Source organism: Cetorhinus maximus, chromosome 18, assembly GCF_964194155.1.
Source record: "Cetorhinus maximus chromosome 18, sCetMax3.hap1.1, whole genome shotgun sequence".
Classification (NCBI taxonomy): domain Eukaryota; kingdom Metazoa; phylum Chordata; class Chondrichthyes; order Lamniformes; family Cetorhinidae; genus Cetorhinus; species Cetorhinus maximus.
In genome coordinates this window covers 53104898-53129024 of record NC_135896.1, presented here as the reverse complement: position 1 = coordinate 53129024, position 24127 = coordinate 53104898, and the positions used below count along the sequence as shown (strand labels likewise).

The 24127-nt window shown below is 39.2% G+C and overlaps 1 protein-coding gene across 6 annotated transcripts in view; it reads right to left on the bottom strand.

Annotated features, from left to right (window-relative positions):
• The window catches only part of daam1a (dishevelled associated activator of morphogenesis 1a), a 182894-nt gene that overhangs the window by 88334 nt on the left and 70433 nt on the right, over positions 1-24127 (bottom strand). For 3 of the 6 annotated variants that reach the window (XM_078562727.1, XM_078562725.1, XM_078562724.1), the window contains one exon: positions 16980-17201. In XM_078562727.1, coding sequence (XP_078418853.1) covers positions 16980-17168 — 189 coding nt within the window. In that variant the 5' untranslated portion in view covers positions 17169-17201. Of the gene's footprint in view, positions 1-16979; positions 17230-24127 lie in introns of those variants that run through there. The other 3 variants (XM_078562726.1, XM_078562729.1, XM_078562728.1) reach the window with 2 other exon arrangements.

The following is a 24127-nucleotide window of genomic DNA, read 5'->3' as shown; positions in this document are numbered from 1 at the left end:
GTCTCAACGCCACCTTCTCAAACACAACTAAGAATGGGCAATAAAAGCTGTCCTTGCCAGCGATACCAACATCAACAGAATAAAGTCATTTTTTAAATGCCCCAGCAAATCTACAAACTTCCCTCAGCAACAGCAATTAAACCAACATTTTCTAATGGCAGTAATTGGACTTAGTTTGGATGGAACAGGTGTGGTTAAACACCTCAGCAATTAAAGGGATTGAGCATTTTGAGGTGTAAACATATTACAAAACAGTGCATCAAGTGGTTTCCCTTGAACAATGTAATAGGAATCTGAATAGATCTTTACATATATGTATATTTTTATATACATGAATATAGCAATATGCATCATATAACAGAATGTGTGGGGAAGAGAGGGAGAGGGGCTACAGAGAGAATATTATATATATATAAAATATATATTAAAATATGGCAGCGATACTTGTACCTAATCCTGCAAGAGCAATGCTATTTAACACTTTCCGAGTCAAGATGTTCATCTAAGCCAAAATGCCTCCAAACAGTTCTAGGTCTGATCAGTGCAGTTAGATATCAGGTATTGAAGCAACTAGAATTAAAACTAGGAAAAAAAATGGAGTTAGGGATTATGAGGGTCAGAGAGGGAATAAAGATCAGCTAGTCCTCATGTGATGTACACCATCCAGTGATTCTTGCTGGACATTACATCCACTAGGCATTGGATAAAAACAGAGCTAGGTTGGTTATGATGACCCCTCATCAAATACCGATGTTTAGGCTTACATAAGAATGGATATTTAGTGAAGGTAATGGATGGAGTCCAAAACTAATGGAACCATATTCTGGGAAGAGTCAGTATCTTACAAGAAAAAAAGTGGAAAATTTGGCAAATTTAAATAGTTAAACTAGGAGTAAAATGAATTTTCCAAGCAGAAACTTGGTCTCATTTTTGTCCTGTCACCATTTCTTCCTTAACAATACAAGTGGCATGTTTTATCGGAAATGGCAAAGCCTTTGTGGAACCCTTGTAACAATTTGCTCATTCTTGGGACCTGTCATCACATTATTCACTCTTCCGAAAACAGAAAAATATTAAACAGCAGACCACAGAACAGATGTATAGCATTATAATATCCTGCTGATCTTGAACAGCTGTTCTGATGTAATTGCAGGAAAACAAACACCCTGCTTGAAATTATATTATTTAGCTAAACAAAGCAGCAATTCCTTTCCGCTCTACTTTGATTTTAATAATAAACGGAATTGTTAGTAAAGCGTCTACAGACTGTAATGTTAACCAACAATTCCATTACTTGGTTATCACCAAAATCCAGAGTTTGGAATAAAACACATCGTAGAATTAATGTTATAGAACAGTTGCCTAAAGTGAATGCTGTAGATACAGGGTGTATTGTACATGCAGATAGTTGTCTCAAGCTAAGTGCTGACCTTTGCATGGAAATTTAATTAATTATTAAATTGGATAAATTATTCAAACATTGTACAATGTCCCAAACAATAAAAGGAATAGTACTATACAATGTTTGCTCACAAGTGTACATGACATGCATTTATTGTTCAGAGGCAGTTTTCCCTAGCTATCTAAAGTTGGATCAGTTACAAAATTACAATATCATAACTATTTTGTTTGAATATCAAAAATCTAAATCAATGCTATAGATGGAGAACTTTTATAATTATAGATCCATTTTCAAACAGCAATTAAATAAACACAATCAAAGCACGACTGCAATGCATTTTTATTCATGTTAATGTGAGGAGTACCATTACTATTATCTATTCAATACTACACCTATTCAATACATTACTTGTATCTGATCATCGCCAGCTGTGTGAACTCATCATGTTTCACTTTATTGGCATTGCCTTTTTCCCCTTCGTTTAGTCCATTCAACGATTCATCTATCCTATTCAGTCTTTATCAGATTCCAATAAGTCTACAGCTCCTTATTTGTTTTCACTTCTCTCACAAATAGGTGAATTAGTAATTGTCTTTCAAACCAATATACTTAAGGAGCTGTTGCAAACTATCTTTAAGAGTGCTACATTGTTGAACCATCCTGAAGTGGGTGAGTGGGGTGATGTGTCGTATTTGTAAGTGTAGTCAGTAGTTGAATCCCCTTGACTCAGAGTTTGAAGCTCAGGCCTCACATAATCCAGCCAAAATCTTTGCCACCCTAGCAGTTAACTCACTGGGAATTAGGTCATTTTCTTCACCATGGTCTCTACTGCCATTTGATGAAAATATTTTTGCTCGTTAAACCCATCCTCTTGATCAAAATCTGTTATAGATTATGATAAACTTGTAAAGAGAGACCTACACCATGATGGCCAGATCACAAGCTTAGTGATATCATGCACTGGGAATGATCATAACATGAAAACATTTTAAGAAATGAAAGGGAAGCAGTGTAATGAACTATTTACATGTAAAACAAACTTTACACCTTCAAAACTCATACAATAACCTGAATATTCATACTTGGAAAAATAAAACTGCCTCTGTTTCTCTTTATATCCATCAATCAAGTCTAACAATTGGTTAACATCTTCTGTGTTTGATCTGCTGGGAACTTCAGGACAGTGGTTAAAATTGGGGGGTATGGGGAGGGAATGATTTCTTGGGGGCCTCAACATTAACAAAGGCTCATAAGGTCAGTCATTTGAGATTAGTGAGCCAAAATAATGCACTAGGATTCCATTTTAAACCCAGTTTTCATTACAAAATGTACAGATAATTACATTGCAGCACACAAGATAAATATGAAGCTGTCAGTTAAACAATTACTCCTTACTGAGATGAGCGCACTTTGTTTTAAATAATGCCGTATGTAGAAGAGTCAAATGGATTCAAAATGTTAACTGTTTCTCGCTCTGCAGATCCTGCTAGACCATCCCAGCAGCAAACTCAGTTTTTCCAGCATTTTGTTTTTAATGCAGTATGTAGGCTAATTTCTTATGAATTTTAGAATTAGGGCTGACTTGAATTTAAATTACTCAAGCATTACTACTACAATGGTGAGGGGGAAAGAAAATTCTCAGACCACATTATGTTGTGCAACAGCTTGGGTCAGTTGGTGACATGAGCGTCTTCAGGCAGGAGGTTGAGTGCTCAAGCCCCAACCCAAGATGTAGCACATAATCTAGGGTAACGATGGTGCAGCAAGTAAAATTGGGGATGCCCAAAAGTCCAGAATTAGAGGAGCGCATGTATCTCAGAAGGTTATGGGGCTGAAGGAGATTAGAGATAGGGAGGGGCAAGGCCATGGAGGGAATTGAGGGATTTGAAAACAAGGATTTGAACTAAAAAAGGCATTGCTTCACCAGGAGCCAGTGTAGGTCAACAGCTCTAGATGATGAGTGCAAGTTAGGCACAGAGAGAGAGTCGGACGGCCTCAAGTTTCGAGGGTAGGAAGTGGGAGCCCAACAAAATGGATACCGCAATAGTCAAATCTAGAAGGTAAGAAAGGCATGGTTGAGGGTTTCAACAACAGATGAGCCAAGACAAGGGTAGAGCCAGGCAACAAGACAGAGGTGCAAATAGGCAGCCTTGGTAATGGCATGAATATGTGGTCAGGAATTCATCTTTGGCACAGGTCACAGACTGGCTCAGCCTCAGTTGCCAGAGAGAGGGATGGAGTTGGCAGTTAGGGCACAGAAATTGGAGTGGAGACCGATGACAATGGCTACATTCTTCCCAATGTTTAGTTGAAAGAAATGTCCACTCATCCAGTACTGGATGTCAAATAAGCAGTCTGACAATTTAGATACAGTGTACAGTGGCGATGTACAGTGGAGGTGAAGTAGAACTGGGTTGTCAACATACAGAGTCTGACACTGCATTTTTGGATATCATCACTGAAAGGCAGCATGTAGATGAAAAATAGGGAGGTAGCCAACGATAAATCCTTGGAGAAGACTAGAGCAGAAAGAGAAACCATTGCAGGTGGTTCTTTAGCTATGATTAAACAATGGAACCCAGTCCCACCCGGCTGGATGACGATGGCAAGGCTTTGGAGGACAGTGTGGTAAACCATGTCAATGGCTGCCGAAAGATTGAGGGGGTGTGGTGGGATAGTTTATCTTTGTCATAGTCACTGTTAATCAAGTAATTTATGACTTTGATAAGAGTCACTTTGAGGTGAAAGCCTGATTGGAGGGTTTCCAGAAAAGCAGCGCACAGATTTGGGAAACATGTTCAAGGACTTGAAAGGAAGGGGAGGTTGGAGACAGGGGTGGTAATTTGCAAAGACGGAGGTGTTGAGTTTTTTTTTCAAAAAGGAATGATGATAGTAGATTTGAGGCATTTCAGTGTAGCACTGTCAGATGTGCTATCCTGCAGATGAGATGTTTGAGCTTTTGATTTAACATGTCTATTCTGATGGTTCAAACAGATGGTCAAAATCTATTATGCTACTCACTCAAAGAGAAGCAGGGAGTTCTTCTCCCACTAACACCAGAAAATAGATTAATTATCTCACTCTGGTTGTGTGTGCAAAGCACTGCCACGTTGCTTAAGTTGCAGGGGTAATTTTTGGCAAGGCTGGCATCTATTGGCATTCCTGAGATCTCATGTTTACTAATACCAGCTGATTTTTTTTTATTCTCAAATTCTCAAATTGCTTTGGTGGAATTTGGCCTATGCAACATAGCAGTAGACTTAATTCCCAGGTCTTGACTTTTCAAGTCCTCTCCATGGCAGTTGCTCACTTACAGGACCAGTGAGTTCCCTATTGGAAACACTTACATTTGGCATTCTTTCTGATTCTAGATGCAGAAAAAGGAAAATTCAACTACAGTAATAGTCCTATAACTGTTCAGTTTTGCCTGAAAAGACAGGTCTACAAAAGGGAGGGGAAAAAAAGCTCAAATTTTGGATAATTTATATATTTTGGAGAGGTGAGGAATGGGCTTATAATTCCAAGTACTGCATCCTATAATTATAAATAACTAAACTATAAATATTATACAAGACAGAGACAGAGACAAGTTTATATACATATGTACTGTTCCGTTACACTGCTGAGAGTCTGTAACAAGAGAAATTCACAGCTGGTTAAAATATGTGCTTTTCTCTTCCAAAATAACCTCGGGGAAAAAAAGTTTGTTTGGGTGGATCAATGACATGGAAACAATGCACAGACACCAACAACAATTTTCCAGTAATTATCTTTTAGAAGTGGCTTTTATGTTTGTACCAATTGAATTGCTAACGGAACTTCAATTATTACATTTTTCTGCAAGAGCAGCTGGTCAAAGGGATATGGGAATAAAATGTATTGTTTTAAACAAGAGTAAATGTTCACTATATATCTTTGCCTTCACACAAGACATTGAACCGAGGTTCTGTCTGCCTTCTCGGATGGATAGTTAAGATTGCAGTGCACTATTTGGTGAAGGGGATAGAATTCTGCCAGTCTGCTGAACAATATTGATCCCTCATCCACTATCAAACAAGTCAATGGACAGAAAAATTCTGCAATTACCAGTGTTTAATTCTTGGTAGACAACTGTCCTCTATGAGCTTCACCTAAATTATCCAATATACTGAGCTGTAATAACAGACATTCTGCCTCAATAACTAAATTGCCAAACATCACACCACATAGAGCAGTGTACTACCAGAAACAAATTTCATTATTTAAAATTTGGTATTTGCACCCGCTTCGCTGTTTAGCGAGTCCTTTGCGAGGACAGTGGCTCTTGCTGTTAGTTCGCTGAAGCTCTACATTCAGCCAAAAGCCACATTTATGCTAGGCCTGCTAACTAAAAACAAACCTTTAAAATTTAAGATTACAAAATCAGCTATAGTCATGAAAGCACACAGCTGTTAACTGAAGTGTATAAATGAAATGATTAATATTCAAATGGATTAGTTATCCTGATTTGAAAACCTAGAGAAAATGAACAGATGAAACGCAAGTTAATTAGCTGCTATTGCATCAGGAACATAAGTTAGCACATTGAATACAAACCATGGTCTGCAGTATTCCTTGCACGATACAGCAATGAGTTACCTGCATTATTATTACAGAGGCGTGGCTGCAGGACAACGAAGATTGGGTCCTGAATAATAAAGGGTACATGACATTCAAGAAAAATAGGAAGCTAGGTAAAGGTGGAGGGGTAGTACTGTTAATCAAAGAGGGCATTGGTGCATTAGTTAGAGATGACCTTGGTTCAGGAGATCAGGGTGTAGAATCAGTTTGGTGGTGATGAGGGGATGAGTAGGGGAAAAAACATTAGTGGGAGTGGTCTACAGGCCTCCTAACAGTAGTCACAATGTAGGACAAAGTATTCAAGAGAAAATATTGTGTGTTTGTGATAAAGGGACAGCAATAATCATGGGTGATTTTAATCTACACAAACTGGAAAAATCAGATTGGCAGTAGTAGCCTGGATGAGGAATTCTTAGAATGCTTTTGAGATAGTTTTAGAGTAGCATGTTCTGGAACCAACCAGGCAGCAGGTTACATTAGATTTGGTATTGTGTAACATGACAGGATTAATTAACAGCCTCAGAGTAAAGACACCCCTAGGTAGCAGCAACCACAATATGATTGAACTTTACATCCAGTTTGAAAAGGAGAAGAGTGGGTCCAAAACTAGAATCTTAAAAACTTAAATAAGGGCAACTATGCGGGGGTGAAAGCTGAGCTAGCTGAAGTGAACTGGGAAGCTAGGCTAGAGGATAGATCAATAGAGAAGCAGTGGCAGACATTTTAAGAGGATATTTCAGAGTATTCAGAATAAGTACATTCCTTCTATAAAGAAAAATTCTAAGGGGAGGACCCACCATCCGTGGTTAACTAAAGATGTTAAGGAAAGCATCAAACTTAAGGAAAAAGCATACAACTCTGCAAAGATGAGTGGCAGGACAGATGATTGGCCAGAATATAAAGAACAGCAGAGAATGACCAAAAGGTTAATCAGGGGAAAGAAATCAGAATATAAGAGGAAGCTAGCTAGAAAATGCAAAATTGGATAGCACGAGTTTCTACAGGTACTTAAAAAGGAAAGGAGTAAAGTGAGTGCTGGTCCTCTAGAGAGTGACAGTGGGGAGTTAATAGTAGATAACAAGGAAATGGCAGAAGAAATGAACAAATGTTTTGCTTCTGTGTTCACTATACAGGATACAAAAACCATTCCAGTAATAGCTGCAAATCAGGAGGGGAACGGGAGAAAGGAACTTTGTGAAACTGAAATCACTGGGGAAACTGTACTGAGCAAATTGATGAATCTCCTAGGATCTTAAAAGAGGTGGCTAATGGAGGTAGTCGATGCAGTGGTGTTAATTTTCCGAACTTCGCTAGATTCTGGAAAGGTTCCATCAGATTAGAAAGCAGCAAGTATAACCTCTCTATTCAAGGGAGGAAGGGAGGCAGAAAACAGGAAATTAAAGGCCAATTAGCCTGATGTCTGTTGTGGGGACGTTATTAGTATCGATCATTAAAGAGGTTAGAGCTGGGCATTTAGATGAGCTCAAGGCAATTGGGAAAAGTCAGCATGGTTTTGTGAAAGGAAAATCATGTTTAACCAATTTATTGAAGTTTTTTTGAAGGAGTAACATGCGCAGTGGATAAAGGGTAGTCTGTAGACGTGCTGTACTTGGATTTCCAGAAGGCGCCACAAAGATTATTACAGAAAATAAAAATGCATGGAGTAGTGGGTAACATATTAGCATGGATAGAAAGGCTTGTTTCCACTGGAATTTAGAAGAGTGAGGGGTGATTTGATTGAAGTATACTAGATCCTGAACGGCCTTGACAAGGTGGACATCAAAGAGATGTTTCCTCTTGTGGGTGAGTCCAGAACTAGGGGGCACTGTTTTAAAATGAGGAGAATTTTTTTTCGCTGAGTGTTATGCAATTTAGTAATTCTCTTCCTCAGAAGGTGGTGGAGGCAGGGTCATTGAATATTTTTAAGACAGAGGTAGATAGATTCTTGTTAGGTAAGGGAATCAAAGGTTATCAGTGTTAGATGGGAATGTGGAAATCGAAATGCAAGATGATCAGCCATGGTCTTATTGAATGGTGGAGCAGGCTCGAGGGACCGAATAGTCTATTCCTGTTCCTATTTCTTATGTTATTACATACATACGTGCCAAATTATAAAATTAGCATAAACTGACAGCTGCTTCAAAAAGAAAAGGCACAATCCCAAAAGATATGATTTTGACATTAAGTGTTGTTGATGTTTCACCGCTTGTTGGTAATGTTGTTGATGTTGTCTCACTGGTCAGTAATGTTGGTGTTGTTGATGACCTTTTCTGCTTTTCCAGCTCAAGTATAGGTTAAATGTTCCTTCTCATTTGCTTACTGGTTTCAGTCTCAATGTATGAGCTTGGAGTCTCAGCTTTACCAACAACTTATGCTGGGTTCCAGGTTTTCATGATTGTACGTGTACAGGATCCAATTTGTCATCTCAACAACTCAGGCAAGGAATTGGCATGAAGTGTTGACCACCTTCTACCTGCATACTAAGTTGTGGTCCTACTTTCTCCTGGTCAATTGGAGAGTGCATCTTGCTTGACAGAGTTGTTAACTACAAGCGATTTCATGTCAACTTTGAGGGATGTACCTGCAATGACAACAAGGCAAGATTTGGGTCTTCCTCTGTCTTTCAGCATTTCACGAGGATTCTCTTCAACACTGGACGTGTCTTTCTATAAACCTGTGTCTCTTGGTAATGTGATATGAGGTGATGTCATCGAACCCATAATGTTCAGCAAAATCCTTAAACTTTGGAGGTGAATTGGCTCTCAAATCTTTCACCTTCCTGATGAATGGGAACTTAGAGGAATATTCTGCTACTAGATGGCGGCATTCTTGATTGTCTGTGGATAAGTCGTCTCCCACAGTTTGCCGTTGTCTGAGTGGTGCTTCAGTAGCTATCATCTCTGCTGTGTATTTATATACTTCTGGCATAGAAGCGTACGTGCAGTGTATGGCTTTGTAGATGCCAGCTGATCTGGCTCTGAGCTTACACTTCTCCATTCCCATGTGGTCTTCACGTACCTCCCAAATTTTTGCTGCATCATTTTGTGTAGGATGAGTCTGGATCCAGCCAGCAGAACGCCATCTTTCAGTAAGATGTAATCTCTGATGGCCAAAATTACGGTAGTATTTGTCTGAGATTGCTATATCTTATCAGAACATCTCAATCACTTGTTGAGAGACCACCTGTAACTCTTCATCTTCACTAGTCTCATCTCTAATTTGACTCAATCTCAGAGGCATTACTTTTACTAGGGGATGGGTCTTTATATCTAGTTATTTTACCTAATGTTTCTCCTGTGGCAACAACCGAGTTAGGGCAACTGCTTGTATCATTTCTCTACCTGGCTTATATTGCAGAGTGCAATCATTGCTCTGAAGCCTTAAGAGTAACCTCGGAAGTCTTGCTGGTGCTCCACAAACATTTTTCTTAAAGGCCTGCTCTAGTGGACAATGATCACTCTCTTATGAGCTCTCTCCCACAGAGGCATGTATGGAATTTCTCACATCCATACACCAGTGCTAAAAGCTCGCTTTCTATGTTGACATATCTGGTCTCAGCAATTGTTAGGGCTATAGGTGCAAATATAATCAGTTTTCACGCTTGAACCAGGGCTGCTCCCAGTCATTTTGTGGAAGCATCTACCTGCAGAGTGATAGGTCTGTCATTCTACCAGAAAATAACCCATATCCTTGCATACTAATTTGAGTCGATTGAAACGCATCTCATGTTTGAACACTGGTATTCAACATCTTTAATCAACTAGAGTAGGTTGTGTGTGTGTTCTGACAGGAGGTATGAAAGAATTCATGCACTGGATCAAGCCAAGGCAACTTCTCAGCTCTTTCTTGGATGTGGCAGCCATTGCTCAGGCTCCCTCTCCAGAGTTGAGCCCTGAATCCCTGTTACCCATGGTCACCATGGTAGGCACAGAATGTACCATCGAAAGTTGATAGGGGGAACATTCAGATTTCTCTAAGATATGTTCAGGAGAACTTTCTAGATAGTATGTTTCCTGCCCAATGAGGAAGGAGGCATTACTAGATCTAGTCCTGGGGAATGAAGTGATACAGTCAGTAGAGGAGAAGCTCAGGGATAGCAAAGTTTAGATTAGGTTTAGCTATGGAGAATTCCAAAAAAAAAATCTGGAATAAAAATCCTTAATTGCAGAAGGGCTAATTTCAGAGAATTGAGGAGAGATCTGGCCCAGGTAGTCAAACACTATCAGGCAGAAAGAGGAGAGAGTTTGGGTTGAGTCTAGGTACATTCCCACAAGAAAGTAGGAGGGCAACGGAGGCCAGAGCTCCCTGCATGATAAAGGAAATTACAGAATTGAATGAAGCAGAAGAGAGAGCATGACAGAGGTCAGCTTAAGTACACAAAGGAAAATCAGGCTGAAGATAGGAAGTACAGAGAAGTGAAAAGGAAATGAGCGAATAAAGTACAAGAACAGATTAGTAGCTAACATAAAAGGAGGGGGGGGGAGAGAAAGAGAAAGAAAGGGTCTTTCATTGGCATATTAGCAGTCACATTTTTCAGAGGAACATTGGGACTGATTAGGAACCAAAATGGAGATCTACAGGTAGAGGCTGAATATGTGGCTGAGGTACCAAATTAGTACTTTGTATCTTTTACCAAGCAAGACAATTGCCAAAGTTAAATTAAATGAGGAGGCTTGCCAAGATACTGGTTGAGATAAAAATATAGATGAAGAGGAGATGTGAGAAAGGCTGGCAACACTTGTGAATAAATCATCTGGTTTGGATAGTGCGTATCAAAGGTTGCTGAGGAAAGCAAGACTAGAAATTGTGGAGGTGCTGGCCACAATCTTCCAATCCTCCTTAGACACAGGGGTGATGTTAGAGTACTGGAGTTGTACAAACCCTTGTTCAAGGACGAGAGAAGGATAAACATGGCAATCATGTTATTCAATTCTACATCAATGGAGGAAAAGCTTTTAGAAATAATAATCTGGGATAAAATTAACTACTTGGATACGTACGGTCTAAGAGAAAGAAATCCAGCATGGATTTGTTAAGGGCAAATAGTGTTGACTGATTTGGTTGAGCTTTTTGTCCTTATCTACCCTCTGTAACCTCAAATGTGGTTGACGTGACATAATGTGCTTTATGTGGTGTATATATAGACTTTTGAAAGGTTTTTGGTGATGTACCACAGAGAGATTTCATAGCACAATTGAAGCCCATGTGACAGTAGCCGCACAGGTGTGAAATTGGCTTAGGGATAGAAAAGAGTTGAAGTGAATCATTGCTTTTCAGATTGGAGGGAGGTACACAGTGGTGTTCCCCAGGGTTTGGTGCTACGACCATGACTGTTTTTGACATACATTTATGACTTGTACGTGAGAATGATTACAGATCTGTGGGTTCTAGGTTAAACATTTTCATTTTACTCTATTTTTTGAAGTGGCAATTTTGCACCGTGAAGTACCTTGGATTTGTAAAGCATTGTACAGTCAGAGCAAGCCTTGTATACTGTATAACCAACAACTTGAGCTAAAGGTTCAGTCTTAACTTATTTCAGGAAATATTATTGAATGGCACACAGTACATAAATTGCTTCTAGACAAAGTCATTCTATACCATTTCTTGACCCCATTCTACTTTACATATATTTTGTAGTATAAGTTAAATTCTGAAAAATGTATTTTGCACAATTAGTTAACTTTGTTGCATCATAGCCCATATTTGCAGCAGATAGCCACAGTGAAGCTCCAAATTAAAGTGTTATGAAAAATAAACTTTAACCTACAATAAGTAGTCCTAATACTATCAGTATACAGCCTATGGAAATTTATGAATAAACTACAAATATTACATTGCAGTGAATATTTGTACAGCTTTTTCAAGAGGAACTGAATTACACCAACTTCCTGATCCCTTTCCCATTCATCTTTCATCTTCAAACTAACAATGTTTGGAAAGGCAAACAAATAGTCTTGCACAGTTAATTTCTCATCAGTTTTATTCTATAGCTAAATTACCAATATATGCAGCAGTTGATTGTTATTTCAGCCACCCTAGCCATACAAGTAGTCCAGAAGCAACTATGGCACTTAAGCGGAGCGCAACATGCACAAAAAACATGGTCAGTTATAGGAATTCACAGATTAATGTCATTATCCTTAATTAGTTATGTAAAATACCCCTTACGGAATAGAATTATTTTAATGACCGGTCTTCTAAAATATTACCTTTACAATTTTGATGCTAGGTAGCATATACCAATTTAGTTTCAACTTCTGGCAACCTGATTGGTTAATTAAATGAGGCTAGACACTGACACTTCACCATCTGCATCTGCACACCAAAAAAGTATCAGTGGTCATTTATAGGAATGCTCCAAGATTAATGTAATTATCCCTAATTAGTTTTGCAAAAAGTCCCTTAGGAAATTAAGTTATTTTAATGACTGGTCTCCTTCACATTTCTGATGCTACGTAGCACGCACTGATCTAATTTGAGCTCCTGGCAACCCTACTGGTTAATTAAATGAGTCTAGGTGCTGACATTCTGTTCTGTACCTCGATCTGGAAATGGAATTTTAGCAGTGAACCCAGCAGAGTGAAAAGCCAGGTCACAATTTCAAATTACTTTTTATTTCTTCAGCTTAAACAGCTTCAGTTATTACAAATGTGGCCTACAAAATGTCTGGTACCAATTCAATACCATTTGCTTGCTTTTGAATTCAATGCCTCGATATTAAAATCCAGAATTATAATTTGACCTGATTAATTTTTTGCCTTTTAAAAAAAAGGACATGCTCTTTCACCACAAAATCCATGAATCATATGACTGAATCCTTCTCTTCCACATTTACAAATGCATTTTCTCAAAAAGGTTTCCAAGCTTAAAAACACATTACCTATGAATATGGCGTTTACAGTTATATTATTCACCTTTAAGAAGGGATCTGATGAGGTAAAAGGACGAAGACATTGGAGTATAACAGATTCACCTATAATCACATGGGTAAATATGGTCTCCTGGAACATGCTTGATTGTCTTAAGCAGTTTGGAAGAAGTTTTCCCACAGTTCTTCCTAAAATTGTTAGACTTCAAACTGTGGCTCATTGTGTAATTAAGGCTTAAGTTATCAAATTGCACTGTACATAAGCTTAGTGATTAAGTCTTAATTTATATTTATTATTGGGATGATCCACGAATTTGAGTATGTTGTTAAGAAGTTCTTAAAGTTGGCATCTCTAAGTGCCAAATACTGTGATGTAGCTTTAAGAAAGAACACATGGACCCTATGAGAGTGAACTGAAGTTATAATAAGGACACATTTGAGCTCCAGTGAGTCTATCTTAGCAGTAAATGGAGGCCAAAACTGATTAGCCAGGAAGGTGGCATGAGGACTAGATGTTCCAGGATCTCTAGTCAAAAGATACAGGTTAAGGTTTAGCAGTTAAAAGGGAAGCCAAAGCAGCAACGTTGATTGGTCAGGATGATGGTCTGAGGGCTAGAATGTTCCAAGAACCTCTGGCTAGAGTTGTAACTTAAGGTTAGATTGTTGTGGGGAAGCTAAGAAAACTCTTCCTCTTGATCAAGCATTGTAAATATTGGGTTAGAAATTCTTAGTTGTGTCCATCCAGGTGCACGTACTTGGACTAAATGTTGCAAATACACCTGCATAAAGGATATTTTTTAAAAAGGGTGCATTACTAGGTCTTTGAACTTGCCAAGAGTTAGCATTTGTCACAGGACACTTGCTTGGGGGCATTTATCAGGAGAGATAGTTAGGAGTTGCGCACTTGCTGAGAAATTAGTGTTTATGTAGGACATTGCCAGTCAACAGGTATTTGTCATGGGCTGAAGGGTTGCTGTAAGAACGCAGTATTAGGATTAGTTAGTGGCTAAACTGTCACAAGGCTGAGGGTTATTGCAAGAACACAGTATGAGAGATCAGTGGATCCAGTATAGACAGGTTTGCCAGGGCTAAAGTCATTACAGAGTGAGAGAGCGAGATCATGGGAACACTCAGCAGGCAGTGAAGCTTCAGCAATTAAGGTGGACTGGGAAGTTGTGGGTGGAAAAAGGATCCACTAGAGTTGAAGTCTTAAAGCTGCAAAAAGGGATTTGTACATATGCTAGAGTTAAGTTGGCTAAGCTAAAATCTTGAAGGACGTCAAGAGTCACAAGTCCAGGTTCAAGGAACCAAGAAGATAAGATCTCCCGAGGTCCCAGGAGACAGACTGACATGTTGAACTTGAAAATTGTGCCATGCCTCAGCTGTTGAAATGCTGAACAATCTTTATTGGCCAATAAAAACTGTTAGTTTGCATTCTAAATTAGTATTTGTCCTTTTTGCCAGTATGGTTATTCCTTGACAATACTCTGGTTTAGTATAGAGTCCAAATCCCTACAATTGACTTCAGATTTTTGTTTTGCCTTTCTGAAGGGTTAACGTTAACAACTGTTGGGAAGTACACTCGAGTTTATATCTACAAAAGAGCATGATGACCAATGAAGGGTCCAATGGCTTTGGCATTATCTTTTTCATACAGTCATAATAAAAGTCCATAACTGTCTTATGACATTCATAAGTTATTCAAGTTCAAAATTTTTAATTGTGGAAATTTTTATATGAGCAGTCCTACACTTACAATAAAATACAGCCACAAGCAGCCCCAGAAACAGAATACACAAATCCATACAATGTAAACAATAATTTCAATAACTAGCACAGGGATTCCACATGTTCTGGATTACCTAACCGACAAGAATGTGTACTCAAACATTATAAAGCTTTGTAAATAAATGTAATTTATCCCCACCTGCAATCATTACATCAAATTGAACTGGGACTATTAGATTTTTACTGTTGGCTTTTGGGCATATTTCTCTAAAATACTTTAAAAACAAAGGCATTTGATTCTGCATGAACCAGCCAGCCTATTATTCATAAACAAAATACTGTGGAAACGTTTGCATTGTGAACACATCAGTGTTCTATTTCACTTTTGAATTTGTCTTGGGTTGGCCAAGTTAGCCATCTAACATTGCGATTAAGCACCCAAATTTAACATATAGAAAATGATTGTTAAAAATTACAAATTTAATCATAACTGTTTTATCCCTCATCATCCTTGCAACATTCAATATTGACAACTACACAAGCTTCCTCCAGTCCCTCGCTTCCATTGTCCAGCTTTGCAAGCCTGCTCTCAGATTGCTGCATTCCTACCTCTGAATTAGCCAGCTCAAATCCAGCTATGGTTTCTTCTCCCTCTCCTGCAGCATCCAAGATATTCTCTTGGCCCCTTTCATTTCCTCAATGTTATTATTTGTAGGCATGTGGTCAGCTTCCACATCTATGAAGATAATGCCCAGCTGTACCTCTGCTCCATCTCCCTCCACTGCCTGCACTGGCAGCATACTTACCCAACATCCATTTTGGGGTGATCACAAACTCCTCCAAAAGCATTATCATTTGCCCCCACCACAAACTCAGTCCCCTTGCTCCCACCACAAACTCAGACCCCTTGTCAATTATTTTCCTCTGCTCACATCACCTCAGGCTCTACCAGACCGTTCACAATAGTTTCATTCTATTAATCTCTTGAGCTTTGTTGTAGATGCATCTTAGTTCCTGCTACCACAAAAAACTTAAATTCACCTTCAAACATAACCCCTCTCATCTATTCTTAACTACTCCAATACTTTCCTTGGTCTCTCACTTTCCATCCTCCATACAATCCCCAAATTTTGCAACATGTTGTTGCAGATTCTATCCCACACAGTCTCCCAAGACACCATCCTCACTGACTTAGAATGGCTCCCACCCACAATGTATTAAATATAAAATCTTTTGTCCTCATCTTTCAATCCTTCCCTGGATTCATATTGCCCTACTTCTGCAATTCTCCCTTTTCCTCATACTGAATGCTATTTACCCTCTGACTCTGGTGGTTTATGCAGCTGCCCTTGCACCAAATGCTTTTTCCCACCACTTGTAGCTCAGCCTTTAGCCATCTGGGTCCTACATTCTAGAAATCATCCCTTTAATTTATCCATCTCCCTTTCATCCTCATTCCTTTGAGCAAACCTTCAGTTATGCCACCTTCCTAACACCAGGTCCACTTACTTTGTTCCTTTCAGAGAAGGTCCTTGAAGTAGACTGATTAAAAATTGCATCAGGCAAAAGTGTCATTTTTTTAAAAAAGGAGTTCCACAAGAAACAGCAATCAAATGCCTTCTGACTTGTGATCATACATTTCAATTACCATGCATAAATGTGCTAGAAAGTCCTGGCTACAGCTTGTTTTAAAGATTTGATGAAAATTATAAAATAATTTCAAAAAGCAGAAAAAAAGTTTAAAGAACAGATGACCATTCAGCCCATCGCTTATGCACTAGCTCTTTGCTGGAACAAAGACTTTTGCTCTTTTCCCAAAGTCATTTATCTTACTCTTCACCAGAACTTTAGCCTACACTGCCCTTTACCCCGCATCAGGTACAATAAAAGAAATTTGTATAAATGTGTGTGGAAATGTTTATACGAGCTGATCAGCTCTCCTTTTCCCTCATCCATTTTCTACACACCATTTCTTCCTTTGTCTTTATTATCTCTCCTTCCATGTAAAATAGCCCAGGTGACTTGTTTGCAGGTTTTACCCAACAAGAGGGATGAAAAAGTGGACGTGATTAAAATTCCCTTGAGTTTACTTCTGCCCCTGTCAACAAGCTACCATCTCAGCTAGGATTAACAACTTGACACAGCAAATCACTAGTGCAAGAACAGGACCACAAAAACACACCTGTTATTAATGTCTAGTCACCAGCACACACAATTATTCCTATTTCATGCAAGTCTTTATTCCTTCACAAATTCATTTGTAACAGGATTTCACAACAATTACTAACTTTCAGAAAAACTGGCACAAATCATATTGATGTACATCTAAAAATGAAGATTCATATTTAAATACACTGTTTGTGAAGACTGTGTACGTACCACAAGTTCAGTGAACATGATATCCAGTTCTTCAATAGGGGGCATGGGCAACGCTGGCTCCATTGTTTGCAATGCAAAATTGCTGTCATTTCTTAGCCTGTATGTGATCTCTGGGTGGTCACTCCCTCGAAAGCAGCAGAATATGAAGGAAAGACCTCGACTGCTTCTCTTTCGAGGGGCCATGTTCATATTTCTTGATTTACTTGTCACAGCCAATGACTCCTATAGAACTGAAGAGAGGAAGATAATGGCACTTAGTATAGGAATATTTAAATTCAAAATTCACAAGTGTACATGGTTTACAACATTCAACACTTTTGACACTCAGTTAGTTTCTCCCTGCCAAAATTCTAAATATTCTTTCAACTTTTTTGCGAGAGAAACTTGAGAAACAATGCAATTTTAATTCAACCTTTTGAAAACTAGAATTAATATTGGCTGATTTTGAGTAATACATTTACTTTTCACTACACACAAGGCATGTTTGCACAAGCAACTTCAATATTTAAAAATAGCGCCAACATAGTCACATCAACTTCCACATATGTCAAGCACCATACTTAGCTGCCAAGTATTTCAGTTAAGTGCTGTCATTGATATGTACTGGATCATCTCAGTCTGGGTTTCTATCTGCAAACAACTCTCAGTGTGACAAATAGGAGGTTCTTAATTTAGACAAATGACAATTTCTGAGAAATGATATGAACATGTCTTGCTAGTCTAGTCTATTTGGATAATGAATAGTTCAAAGTGGGACCAAAGATCAGGTCAGAACAGCAATACAACACAATGGTCAAAAATTTGATGCGTCGCTAATATATCCACCAACCATCTTCCATCATGCTGTATCAATTAACAGTCAATATTTTAGATTGTAATTTCTCAAATTTTTCAGCAGCCAAGTCACAATTGCTACAACTCTCAATGGTCGAAAACAATATTTCAAATGATCTTTATTGTCAATTTGGCTACCAAACAAGAAATATTGAGCCCTTATACCCTCAGAATCCTGTAAAGCTGACTGTGTAATATTTACCAAAACATTTCAAGACAATGAGGGAGAGAAGGAAAGGAATGATTTTGGTGCAGCCAACCATGTCTTTGGGTGTGCATTTTAAAAGCATGCCACACCAGTGTCAAAAGCAATGAGTTAAAAAAAGTAGATTTAAAAAATATACATTGAATGTATATGGTTTTATTTTTAATAGAATTGCATTGTTCAGACACTTAAGCTACAAAGTAGATTCAGTTTCATACAAAACTCAAATTTGTAAAGGCAAAGGATTCCATCCCTCATCTCGAAAGTACAATACTCAGTCTTAAAGAGGACGGTATTACATATGAAGCGCTTTTACAAGATCAGAAATCCTTTGTCAGTGTAAAAGTAGTCACTACACAATGTAGCTTTAGCATAAAATTACATCGTACAGCACAAAACACAGCCTATGGGTGGTGCAGTCAAAATGCACAAATCTCTTGAGAAATTGTAACTAAGCAAACTAACACTAGAAAATAATTTAGGAATTTACTAACTTTTCTTTCCTTCTTTTTACTGCATGGCAGAGGAAGCCAACTCCTTGCAGAAAAATCATGGCATCTTTTAGAGTTTAGAAAAACAACTAAACACCTTTAAGTTTGGAACTTTGACTTGTGCGTTTTATTTTGCAACATTTGTGAAAACATGGTGCATTACAAACTAGAAAAACATGAGGCAAATGGATATTCTAACTGCTCTATTTTAACTAACTGGTAAGCACACACTGTGACAGTAATATTATGTAATGTAAATTGGAATTCCTCAGACTTTTGGATCCTCTGCAATTTTGCATGAACTCAGGATTTGAACATCTCGATCCGTATTTCTAGTACCCTTATAAATGTTAATCCAATTCCTTTTAAAAATGAATTTAACTTCATCTTTCTAAATCCTGTAATTCAATGGTTGACGCTATATTGATTTATTATAAACTGTGACATTAAAGTCCTTTGCAAGGATTTTTCAATTTCACATTATCATTTAAAATTCAAGAAACCTAAAATTCTCAGCTGACTTGGGGTAAAACATTTTCATCAAACTGGCTATTAATTGCAGGGGAACCTTCATAATAGTGTCAAAGATTTATAAAATCATAGATCTCCTCTCGCGCATAAACAAAAAACTAACGGATACACGAGCACACCAAATATTGGGCTCATACTCATGATACCACAACATTCTTGACACAGGAATGATAATATACAATGTAAAGGAATAAAATTAATGCAACCTTTCTTGTAATGAGATTAATTTATTTTACAGAGGAGGATATGGCATAAGAAAGTTGTACAAAGCAACAATTTTCCATGATTTGGCCAACTACTGAAAATTAGAACAGGGATAACTGTAATAGTAATAACTACCACCCCTCCACCAAATTGAGGTTCCAGTATAATGCAATAAATTATGTTGACAATTTTTTTTAAAGAAGTTACAGAAATTCAGCTATACAGGCTGGTGTGCTAAAATGCTGCAAAATGATAGTTTGGAAACTTACATCATTTCCAGAGGCTTTTGACCTGTGGAATGAGAAATGTAGGCAGGCAAGTTACAGATATACCCTCTAAACTAAGTCATTACAATAGCATGGTGATATAGAGCTTCATCGTGCATACATGTTGAACACTCCAGATCACCATTCAACAGATTTTTGATCTACAGGCAATTCAAGGGTAATGGGGAGCAGGCAGGAAAGTAAAGGCAATGACCAGATCAGCTATGATCTTATTAAATGGCTCGAGGGACTGAATGGTCTACTCCTGCTCCTATTTCTTAAAGAACCATGAATATCTTGGTTCTTTAAATTCAAATCACTACAAAATGTGTCACAGTAAGCTCTAAGTTCTAATGGTACTCATGCAATATATTAACACTATCCAGTTTCAAGGTCTATGCTAATCCAGCTGCTGTGCCTTTCTCCTAGCCAATTTTCTCAATCAAGTCTGCAAACCACAGTATTTGAAGAAAAATATTTAAAATCCATGAAACATAAAAAGCTTTTTAGATTCAAATTCCATGTCTGCATTAGTCTTGATAATACTACTCCATCAGTCTACACTTGATCGTCAGTAAAGTGATGGAAGAAGTTTTCAGTGCTATCAAGCAGCACTTGTTTAGTAGCCTGCTCACTGACACTCAGTTTGGGTTCGGCCAGGACCACTCAGTTCCTGACCTTATTACAGCCTTGTTTCAAACATGGTCAAAAGAGCTTAGGTGAGATGAGGGGAGAGGGACTGCCCTTGACATCAAGGCCACATTTGGACCTAGTGTGACATCAAGGAGCCCTAGCAAAGCAGGAGTCAAATGGGAACCGGGGCGGGCTGGGGTGGGGGGGGGGGGGGGGGGATCTCTCCGCTGGCTGGAATCATATCTAGCACAAAGGAAGATGGTTGTAGTTGTTGGTGATCAAATCGTATCAGTTCCAGGACATCACTGCAGGAGTTCTTCAGGGTAGTGCCCTAGGCCCAACCACCTTCAGCCGCTTCACCAATTACCTTCCTCCCATCTTAAGGTCAGAAGTGGGGATGTTCCCTGATGATTGCACAATATTCAGCACCATTCGTGACTCCTCAGGTACTGAAGCACTCCATGTCCAAATGCAGCAAGACCTAGACAATATCCAGGCTTGAGCTGACAAGTGGCAAGTAACATTTGTGCCACACAAGTGCCAGGCAATGACCATCTCCAATAAGAGAGAATCTAACCATCACCCTTGACATTCAATGGTATTGCCATCGCTGAATCCCCCACTATCAACATTGTGGCTTACCATTGACCAGAAACTGAACAGAACTAGCTATATAAATACTGTGGCTACAAGAGCAGGTCAGAGGCTAGGAATCCTGCAGCGAGTAACTCACCTCCGACTCCCCAAAGCCTGTCCACCATCTACAAAGCACAAGTCAGGACTGTGATAGAATATTCTCCATTTGCCTGGATGAGTGCAGGCCCACAACAATGAAGAAGCTGGACACCGTCCAGGACAAAGCAGCCCATTTGATTGGCACGCCCTCCATCACCGACGCACAGGAGTAACAGTGTCATCTACAAGATGCACTGCAGGAACTCACCAAGGATCCTTAGACAGCACCTTCCAAACCCATGACCACTGCCATCTAGAAGGACAAGGGCAGCAGATAGATGGGAACACCACCACCTGGAAGATCCCCTTCAAGCCACTCACCACCCTGACTTGTGACTACAATCGCCATTCCTTCACTGTCACTGGGTCAAAATCCTGGAACTCAATCCCCAAGAGCACTGTGGGTGTACTTACAGCACAAGGGCTGCAGCGGTTCAAGGCAGCAACTCAACACCACCTTCTCAAGGGCAATTAGGGATGGGCATTAAATGCTGGCTTAGCCTGCAATGCCCACACCCCATGAATGAATAAAAAATAAATTGTAATGCAACACAAGTACATTTGAGAAGTTAAGAAAGCCATGTGGGGAAAAAATACGAGAAGGATATAATTAAATAACGTGCTTTTTCTATTACCAAGGGCATATTCAACAACTTGCCTCATCAAATACAGAAAACCAGAACACGCCAAAGACTAGGGGTTGATGTGTATCAAACACAAAAATTAGGCCAACAGAGTGCACTGAATTAAAACTGCAGGGTTCAGCCATGAAATATTTACGTAAATTTAGAACGTTATTAAAATGATCGACATGCATTTTAACATGTGATTATAATCACTCAGTGGAGCTATGACAAACTGGATATGACTAAGTGAAGTGAAATAAATACTCTTAGTTTCCCATATGTCAAATTAAACCACACGAAAATTCTGAAAGGCATTATATTTAATAGGTTTCAACTCCATATACACAGTGGAACTTACTTTATTGCAACACAATTTATAGGGAAACAATTTGTTTCTGAATTCAGTTACTATGTCATTAAATGCAACAAAACACCATTAAAAGTTACTTGTAATTTATTAGGAAACCAGGCAGCAATAGAACGCAAAGCGACTAGTACCTCCCATTTACAAAGTAGTAATCTCCTTCCATAATTAGAAGTCTGTTCTGTGCGATTAAAAAAAGCAAATTCAGCTATCACTCTCAGGGTTACACTTCTTATGATGTATTCAGTTTCGGATCAAGTTTCATCTCGAAGCAGATAATGAAGCACATTCCTTGAATTGCAGAGGTTTTGAATCATTACTCTCATCGACATTGAGAATGTTGCTCAGCTTGATTTGTTAATTTAAATATATCTGGCTCCAAAGGAGGTTTTTAAAAAAATAAAATCAGAAATGATCAACCAAGCCCCAACAAAATTATTGCTTACAGTTTACAATTTCATCCACATACAAGTTAAATTTCATTATTCACCTGCGAAGAATGATTCACATTTACCAAAATTATCCCTGTGCCACCTTGACAGGTTCCTCTCTGGCAGAAGTTGAGATCATGTTACACAGACATCTGGCAAGATCAACAACCAAAAAAAGCTGGAAATACACAGGTGGTCAGGCAGCACCTGACATTTCCGGTCTAAGAGCCAACAGGTCATTTTGTTGCAAATTTTTGTTATGGGCAGATCCCAGTTCACTTACCACAAATAAATTTTTAGCATTACTAGAGATCTCCCATGGTGACATTCAAGAAAGATAGCAGTTACGCTGAAGTGCAATACCTTAACTGTGATGCCTAAAGCAACGTAGCATTATATACAAGACTTTTCACACACACTTATACAGATTTACAATTTTAAGTCTTGGTTACCCATTCCATCTATCCGTGCTATCTTCCAAATCCATGACCACTTTCCCAGAACTCTGTCTGAATGGCTTCAATTAGGTTTCCGACCCTGCCACATTACCAAAATAGAACTTTGTCTCAAGCAATGCCCTATGTTACTGTGACCATGATAAACTATCTGCAGCCTTTGGTACTGATCATACCATCCTCCTCCAATGCCTCTCCTCCATCATCTGCTGCGTGGGGCTGCACATGCCTTATCCATCCAGTCATAGCCAGAAAACCACTCGCAATGGCTTCCCTTCCCACTCCTGCACCATTACTCTGGAATTACTTAACCGCACTTACACTGCATCCTTACCTCCACTTTGGATGTCCTGGCCCCCAATAAAACCATTACTCTCTCGTGCCCTGGCCATTTCCCCAGTACGGCTCTCATCTCCAGCCCTTTAAGTCCAAGTAAGATAGGCTTGAAAGGATGTGGCGGACAAGTAGTTTAACCATCCATCTCACCAGATCTGGCTGAAACACTATCGGGTCCTGCTGTCATCTGCTGAAATTTTTCATTATTCCAGGATCATCCTGGAATGCATGCAAAGAAAAACCGCAACTTCTCTTCTCTCTTGCAAACTGTCTTCACAAACCTCTCCCCCCGTCCCCTTCACCTCCAATGACAAGCACGAGGAGCTCTAGGACTTCTTTCCCACTAAGATCGAGACAATTGGATTAGCTGCCTCTGCTGCGTCCCTCCCTTCCACTAGCCCATCTGGCTAAACTTCCTTTAATGCTCCCCCAGCCCCAGCCCTGAATTTACAACTTTCTCTAGTTCCTCTCCCATCTCCCCTCATGCCCTCTGAGCTCATTTTGTCCATGAGACTCACCACCTATTCCCACTAACACCCAGCTCGTCTCCTGGCCCCCATGTTAGGTGATACTGTAAACAGTTCTCTTTTCAGGCGTTGTCCCCCTCTCCTTTAAATTTGTCATCACCCCTCTCAATAAAAAGTAACAGTAACTCCTTGGCTCCTCTGTTCTTGCAACTACTGTCCCATCTCAAACCTCCCTTTCCTTTCTTAAGTCCTCAAACATGTTGTCACCTCCCAAATCAGTTCCCATCTTTCCCAGAACTCCATGTTTGAATCCCTCCAATTAGCTTTCCGCCCCACCACAGTACCAAAACGCTTTTATCAAAAGTCACAAACGGCATCCTGACTGTGAAAAAGCAGACTTTCCCATCTCGTCCTTCTCAACCTGTCTGCAGCCATTGACTGTCAACCACACCATCCTCCTCCAATGCCTCTCCACTGTGATCCAGCTGGGTGGAAATGCTCTTATCTGTTTCCATTCTTCGCTACTCAATTGTAGCTAGATTATGATTTACAATGGCATCTCTTCCTGCT